Source organism: Cricetulus griseus, chromosome 8 (genome assembly GCF_003668045.3).
Source record: "Cricetulus griseus strain 17A/GY chromosome 8, alternate assembly CriGri-PICRH-1.0, whole genome shotgun sequence".
NCBI classification, from domain to species: domain Eukaryota; kingdom Metazoa; phylum Chordata; class Mammalia; order Rodentia; family Cricetidae; genus Cricetulus; species Cricetulus griseus.
The window spans coordinates 74,287,860-74,295,430 of record NC_048601.1 but is presented as its reverse complement, the minus strand read 5'-3'; the positions used below and the strand labels follow the sequence as shown (position 1 = coordinate 74,295,430).

At 54.6% G+C, this 7,571-nt stretch overlaps 2 protein-coding genes across 3 annotated transcripts; one reads left to right on the top strand and one right to left on the bottom strand.

Moving 5' to 3' along the window:
• Positions 1-267: 267 nt before the first annotated feature.
• Positions 268-2,739, top strand: Wbp1 (WW domain binding protein 1). 2 transcript variants are annotated; one of them, XM_027429414.2, is made up of 5 exons: positions 268-554; positions 881-982; positions 1,473-1,575; positions 1,715-1,891; positions 2,062-2,739. In XM_027429414.2, the coding sequence occupies exons 1-5, from the start codon at positions 486-488 to the stop codon at positions 2,520-2,522; spliced, it is 912 nt and encodes a 303-aa protein (XP_027285215.1). In that variant the 5' UTR covers positions 268-485; the 3' UTR covers positions 2,523-2,739. The 2 variants fall into 2 exon arrangements, with proteins under 2 accessions (XP_027285215.1, XP_027285216.1); XM_027429415.2 differs by lacking the exon at positions 881-982.
• Positions 2,740-2,870: 131 nt separating this feature from the next.
• On the bottom strand, positions 2,871-6,326 carry Mogs (mannosyl-oligosaccharide glucosidase). Its single transcript, XM_027429396.2, is given in 6 exon segments — positions 2,871-4,790; positions 4,940-5,136; positions 5,533-5,762; positions 5,872-6,105; positions 6,108-6,152; positions 6,155-6,326. Coding segments are annotated over 6 exon segments (2,499 nt in total). The 5' UTR covers positions 6,216-6,326; the 3' UTR covers positions 2,871-3,058.
• Between the last annotated feature and the right edge of the window lie 1,245 nt (positions 6,327-7,571).

The following is a 7,571-nucleotide window of genomic DNA, read 5'->3' as shown; positions in this document are numbered from 1 at the left end:
CGGAATTGCTCGAGTGGGAAGTCGACCGACTGAGAACCCCGCCTGTTTCACCCAGCCAATCGGCGGTAGTTTTGTGACCCTGGACGGCCGTTCATTGGCCGACAAGTCAAAGCTTGCTCTGTTGTCCGTACTGGCTATTGTTGCTGTCAATCAGGGCCTCTGTGGAACCTTCCCCCTGTCTTTGTCTGTGTGAGTTCTTGTTGTCTGGGAGAGTGGCAGAGCCGCTGCCGCGGATTGGACAGCGGAAGAAACCTGTGACCCGCTCCTATTGGTCAGTCTGTCGGTGAGCGGTACTGATTGGTTGGACTTAACAATCCTCGTCCTCTGGAAGAGCTCTCCCGGGATGGGAGCTCCGGCTGCGGAGTGATGGTGGCAGCAGCGGAGATGGGCCGGGCAGGGACCATGGCGGTGGCGGCAGAGGTGGCAGGGGCGGGGCAGCTGGCGGTAGAGGAGGCTGTGGTCTTCAGGGGTCTGTAGGTGGAGGCATGGCTCGGGCCAGCAGCAGGAACAGCAGCGAAGAGGCCTGGGGGGCACACCGGGCGCCGCAGCAGCAGGTATCCAGCAGCTCTAAAAGCCTATCACGACAGCCATTTATTTCTCTTTCCCCTTTCCTGTCACTTCCTGTCCGGGGTGGGGGAGGAGCTCACGGAGCCAAAGGTACTATGAAGTTCCTGAACATGACCATTCTACTCTTTGTCTAAACTTTGTTAGGTAGATGCAGTTGACTTTACCTGCAGCCTCTTAGACCTCATCCCATGGCTGCAGTGCAATCCTGCAGTGGCTTTTCAGTTACCAGAAGCATAGTGAGGACCCCAGGGAGGCTCCCTCTGTGTGCAGCAGTTATTTGTGATGTTTTTCTATGTGCCTATTGTCACAACAGAGTCCGGCAGCGTCTTCTCTTGAGGGAGCAATTTGGAAACGAGCTGGAACCCAGACTCGCGCCCTGGATGCCATCCTTTATCATCCACAGCAATCCCATCTGGTTGGGAACACTGCTCTGGGTCTCACACTGTCCCTCCTCTACCCTAGGGAGCTTAAGACCCAGGGGTGGAAAAAATCTATCTTGGGGTTGTGGGAGGCAGACCTTCCGGGTGGGGGATGTTGAAAGCATTTTAGCTTTGGAAATGGCCTTAAATTCCTACCCATTGGTAGATCGTTTCGCTTCTTCCAAACCACCACCTTATCAAGAACCACCCTTGGGGCCAGGCTTACGTGAGAGAAGTCTTGGATTTAAAGAACTGAAATCACCTTTGTATATCCACACTTTTATTTTCTACACTAGTTTCTGGCTATTCCAAATCTTCCATACTGACAGCCCTTTATATATTTAAACACTCCTCTTAGCATCCCCATGCCATCTTTCCAAGCTACGTTGGCTCGTGGATGGGATTGTGTATGTTGATGCAGGAGGTGGGGTGGACAAGGGCTTTGGATAGAATCTCCCTTAGTTCTAAGTGCCTACTTGCCTCCAGCTTCAAGAGCTGTGCCCGGGAGTGAATACGCAACCCTACCTCTGTGAGAGTGGTCACTGCTGTGGGGAGACTGGCTGCTGCACCTACTACTATGAACTCTGGTGTGAGTCTCCAAAGGGATCCATCTCAGGTCCCCTGCCCATCCTCCCCTGGATTTCTGAATTCAACTACTGAGGACCCTTCCTTCTCTTCATGTATCTCGAGGCAGGTAACCTGAGATGTGCTCTTCTTGCTTCCTGCAGGGTTCTGGCTGCTCTGGACAGTCCTCATCCTTTTTAGCTGTTGTTGCGCCTTCCGTCACCGGAGAGCTAAACTCAGGCTGCAGCAGCAGCAGCGGCAGCGTGAGATCAACTTGTTGGCTTACCATGGGGCATGCCATGGGGCTGGCCCTGTTCCTACTGGTTCACTGCTTGATCTTCGTGAGTGACTTGAGGCTCTTGGGTGCAGAACCAGTAGCTCTCCCAAGCCAGGACCCTCAACCGTCCCACACTTCCACTGGCAGACTTCTCAAAGCACTCTTCCCCTAATAGGAGAGAGAACTCTTCTAGCTCTAGTCCTTCAGTCATCCATGCTGTTCTCTTTCCTGCAGGACTCCTCAGCGCCTTCAAACCCCCAGCCTATGAGGATGTGGTCCACCACCCTGGCACACCACCGCCTCCTTACACTCTGACCCTGGGCCACCCCTCATCTGCTTCCAGTGAACACATCTGCTGCTCATCCGCATCCAGCTGCTCTGCCCACTTGGAGGGGACAAATGTGGAAGGTGTTTCCTCCCACCAGAGTGCCCTCCCTCATCAGGAGGGTGAGCCCAGAGCAGGGTTGAGCCCAGTTCACACACCCCCTTCCTGCCGGTATCGTCGCCTGACTGGTGACTCAGGTATTGAGCTCTGCCCTTGTCCTGACTCCAGAGAAGGTGAGCCAGTCAAGGAGATGAGGGCTAGTGCTACTCAACCAGATCTGGGAGACCATTCCCCTTGTGTACTGTCCCCAGATTCTATGTCCCAGACCCCTCCCTTGGGGCTGGCTTCCAGTTATGGGGACATCCCATAAGTAGTTTCAAGAGGGAGGCTGGGTGTTACTTGGCCACCAGGAACAACCCTGGTTTCAACTGCAGTCCTCCTCCATGTGGGCCCCTCCCCTCCCCACTAGAATATGCCTGGAAGGGCTGGAGCCCTGAAGAGGGGCAGTACTAAGGACTGTGCTATCTTTACTCACCCCCAAAACATACACAGGAGCCTTTAATCTCATTAAAGAGACATGAACCAGCTGCTTGTGGTTTTGGGTAGAGTAGACCTCAACTTACTGCACGCTCCCCAACCACACTGGGTTTGAACATCACCTTACCTGAGGACAGCATGTAGCCCTGAGGCAAAACTGCCAAAGGCAATAGTTTTTTTGTTTTTTTTTTTCTCCAGTTTATTTAGAAAAATAGACTCTTGAGTTCACATTCACCCCAGAGCTGTACGGGATGACAAGGAGACACCTGAGATGAGCTTATAAGATCTGAGGGAACAAGACCAGAAACCTAAGACCTTGTCTCTGCATATTCCAAGTGACACAAGTGGCCTAGCTTTCCTCCAGTCCCTTCAGTACTCTTCAGCCATGATCAGTAAGACAAGGCTTGTCCATCCGTGGAAGGGGCGGCAGCCCATGCCCCGCCCATCCTGGTCACTGTACTGTTCCCACAGAAACCCTGTAGTCTGGTATTGCCGCCATACGTTGCTCACTACATTGGCACGGAGTTCATGATAGAGCTTGGTGGCCTGAACCTTGTAGGGACCTTCCACATGCCCATAGTGGTGGAGTGCCCCCAAAGCTAGGTAGTTGATATTCAACCACACAGCACCCCGCCAGTAAGGGGGGTCATGCTCAGAATTACGCTGTCTGTAAAAGAGGCTGGAGGCTGACAGGGAGCGTAACCCAAAGGGGCTCCAGAGATGGCGGCTGTCAGCTAGAACATTTAGCAGGGGCCCCAAGCGGGGTGACTGGGGTTCCAGCAGCTGTAGCAAGAAGGGAAAAAGAGAGATATAGCCCAGGGCATCCACATACTGCAACTGAGGTGGAGGCCGGCCTACCACCCTAACCAGCCCTTGAGGAGGCCTGGACTTGAGCTGTACTGCTTTTGTGTGGTTCCCAAAATCAGCAAAGACTCCCAGTTCAGGAGCCCAGTGCAGCTCATCTAGATTCCTGGGTTCTTCCAGGGAGGCAGCCAGTGGGCCCAACTCTGCAGCAGCTTCAGCCTCCCCAAGCTGTTCTGCAAGCTGTGATAGGACTCGGGCACCCAATGCCACCCAGCATCGAAGGTCCAGGTGCCGCTCTGATGTAGAAGGATGTGATGCCCTGGGGTAGTCATCCAGGCCCGAGGGCAGTGTTTTGGGATTAAGTAGGGTAGGCAAAGCCTGGTCCCTGCCCCGCCAGCGGTAGGATAGTGGCACTGGCCCTGCCTGACTTTGATGGAGCCAAGAGAACCAAGCATGCAGGCGGGGAAAAGCCTTTCGGAGGAAGGCCAAGTCATCAGGGTCACCACCTTCTAACATTTGTAATACTGGCAAGAGCAGGGTTGGGGGGTTAGCATGGGCTACACGTTGCACTAGGAATTCTGGGGGCACTCGGGATCGGGCCTCATCCCCCAGTATCTGCTCCCGCCCAATCCATCCATCAGCATTGAGCAGTCCCAGCCAGTGGCCTAGGGCCTCTCGAGTGAGGTGGGGATCCCATCGCTGGACCACTAGCTGGTGAAAGCCTTCATCCCAAAGGAAACCTCGTGGGAAGAATGATCGGGAAGGTACTCCAGAGAAAAGAGGGACAGGTGGAAATAGGGCAGGGTCTACTTTCTGCTCAGACCCTTCCACGCCAGTGTCTGGCAACACCAAACCCTGTCCATAGAAATAGCCAATCCCACCAAGGAGGCCACTAAGGGCAACCTGACCCAAAGCCTGCTCCTCAGGGCTCAGGCCCTTCTCCTTTAACTGGAAGGTCCTCTCAAAACGCTCTTGGAAAGCTGCAGCATGGTTCTCCAGGGCCTGGGTCAGTTGGCTGCCTACCAACTGCCCAAGGGCTTTGTTTCTTCCTGCCTGGGCACTGCCAGACTCAAATATGAACTCCACAGAGAAAGGAACTTTCAGTGTCACCTGCTGTATCAAGAACTGTCCTTGCCCACTAGGGCCTCTCTCCTCCCACTTCAGAGATCCAGGCAAGCCAAGGTAGCGTTCGGGAGAGGCCCCTGGGGGCCGGTGCTGAAACCAGCTGTTTAGATGATTCTTTACCATGTCTGTGAGCAGTGGCAGCCCTGGGTTGGAGGACCAGAAGACATTGTAGCTTGAAGGCAAGAAGACAAATAGGAAATGTTATACAGGAAAGGGGGTTTTTGGCAGTCCCACTGGTGGGAAAGTGGGGTGGGGCCATGGGAACCAGGCTAAGTCAACATCCCTCCCTACCCGTACCACTCTGACCCTTTCCCCAGTTACCTGCCATGCTTAGGGACAGTGTCTCCTGGACTGGTTGGTGGCAGAAGTGTAAGGCGGAAGTCACCAAGTTCACTGGTATGTCCACTAATGAACTTCAACTGTCCTTTGGCTCCAACTTCTGGTAGTAGGACTTCCTGGCCATCCGTTACCACGTAGAAGAACAGGGACACCAAAGGGAGGGAAGAGGTACCTGAGGCCTGGATGACCAACGAGAACAATAAAGTATTAGAAAAGCATTGAGAATCAGTGGAGATTACAAGTCAGAACTATGGCAAACACCTGTCAGTGCTTAAGGGTTACTGGGTACACTGGAGTGGGCTGAGCTAAAGGGCCTTGGACAGGATTCCCCGGCAAAGCAAAGTGACGGGTGTTTTCGAATTCTATATGGATTGTTTCATTTAATCTTGTGAGTTAGGTGTCACGGTGATACCTGCTTTACAACGAAATGAAAGCTTGGAGATAGCAGGCAGGCAGAGATGGTCAGCCAGGCTGGTGTCCCAGCTGCTGTTAACCTCCACTTCATACTGCATTGCTGCTGCAAGGGGCGGAAGGGGGAAGTCAGGGCTGAGGAAAGAGGATCCTGATGCCCTGACCTGAGGTTCTACGGTCACTCTCCAGCTCCAATCCCCTCCGTGCTGACCCCCAGGCCTCTTGACGAACTCAGTGGTGAGCCTTAAAGCCCCATCGCTGATATGTTGCCGGCCAAAGGAGAGGCCATCGTGGAACTCCCAGCCATAGGGACCCACGCCGTCTCCCTGTTCACACGTGTGCCTGAGCTTAGGAGGGGTCCCCGGGGTGGCGCCCTGCTGCGCCCACATCAGTCCTGGGGAGTAGAATGGCCACGTAAGTCAACAGAAACTGTCCCTTTACGTCTGCGAAGACCGCTGGATCCTCCCCACTCCTCCCCCCTCTCTCGCCTGCCCCAGAGTTACCGGTGAGCAGTGGTTTGGGGCTGCGAGTCTTCATGCCGAAGTAGACGTGTGGACGGTAGGTGCCCCAGAAGAGTTCCGGGGCCACGGCGGGACTGGAGGAGTCGGGGGGCAGCGCGGGCGGCGCGGGGTGCAGTGTGAGCGCGCGACGCACACGGAGCCATGATATCACCCAGCGCCCCGACAGACCGAAGGCCAGCGCCAGCACCACCACGGCCAGGGCCGCGCCGCCAGCGAGCCGCGCGCCCCGCTCGCCCTGCCGTCCCGCCGCCCAGCGCCCCGAGCCTGTCCAGCGGCCGCGCCCCCTCTGCGGCCGCGGAGCGCCGTCGCCTCTCGCCTCGGGCCATCCCGACAGACGGCCCCGTACCCCGGCCGCCACCGTGCGGTCAGTCAACTAAGCTAAGCCTTCGGCCCGCGCCTCGCGGAGCACCCACTGAGGACTCGCGGAAACCCCGCCCTGCACGTCAGGTCCCGCCCCGGAACCCGGAAGCTCTGTGGCTGGCAGGGCTCCGTACTGAGTTACCAGGCTCAGCCTGGGAAACGCGTCACTGCGCGTAGGTTCTCGGGGTAGGAGAGAGAAACAATAACACGCTGAGCCCGTTTTGTTCTGTTTTGTTTAAATAATGATCTTGGGCTGGAGAGATGACCCCGTGGGTAAAGGCGCTTGCCGGCAAGGCTGACAACCTGAATTAGATGCCCGTCCCCATGTGGTGTAAGTAAGAGAACTGACTCCCACACGTTATCCTCTGACATTCCCGAGCGCGACTATACATAAACATGCACCCTCTGGCCGGGCGGTGGTGGCGCACACCTTTAGTCCCAGCACTCGGGAGGCAGAGGCAGGCGGATCTCTGAGTTCGAGACCAGCCTGGTCTACAAAAGCTAGTTCAGAACAGGCTCCAAAGCCACAGAGAAACCCTGTCTCGGAAAAAATAAAATACACTTCTGGTCTGCACACGTGTGCCCCAGCACGAGCGCACTTCCACACGCTCACACACAAGCATACACGAAGGTTTAAAAAAAAAAAAAAAGTGCGTGTAGGGGGTGAGGCTGGAGACAAGACTTAGCGGTTAAGAGCATTTGCCGCTCCTGCAGAGGACACAGGTTCGGTTCTCAGCGCCCACATTGCATCTTACAAATCGTCCAGAGGGTGTGACGCCCTCTTTCGGCACCATACACTGTGGTGCATAGACATATATGCAGGCAAAATGTCCCTACACATAAAAATAAGTATTAAAAGATGATCATGCTAAGGCCAGTTTTTCCCTCCTTGGGGGATGAGTTTGTCTAGGTTTTCTTCTAACTTTATATGTAAAGCCAGGTCGGCTGAAACAGGGTCTTGCTTTGTATATACAGCTGTCCTCAAGCTTGGTATCTCCTGCCTCAGCCTCCAGAGTGTCAAGAGCTAGGATCTAATATGCTTTTAAATAGTGCTGTCCAGGGCTGGGCGTTAGTGGCCCACACCAGAAGCAAGCAGATGTCAGTGAATTCAAGGCAAGCCTGGTCTACATAGTGCTGTCCAGATCTAATCTGGTAGCCACAGAGAAACCATCTCTCAAAAAAAAAACAAAAAACAAAAACAAAAAACAAAAAAACAAACAAATAAAAAACCTGGGAAGTGTCTATGACTTAAGCTCTGTCACTTCTCATACCCTGTACTTCTCTTCTGCGTAGCTTTGGTGCCTGCCTCTGCCTCCCTAGTG

What these genes read in the sequence shown, in the direction of transcription:
- Wbp1 (XM_027429414.2), top strand. Translation starts at nt 486, where the DNA reads ATGGCTCGGGCCAGCAGCAGGAACAGCAGCGAAGAGGCCTGGGGGGCA. An exon ending in ACCGGGCGCCGCAGCAGCAG is followed by an intron (nt 555 to 880) that starts GTATCCAGCAGC and finishes TTGTCACAACAG; the next exon opens with AGTCCGGCAGCGTCTTCTCT. An exon ending in ATCCACAGCAATCCCATCTG is followed by an intron (nt 983 to 1,472) that starts GTTGGGAACACT and finishes ACTTGCCTCCAG; the next exon opens with CTTCAAGAGCTGTGCCCGGG.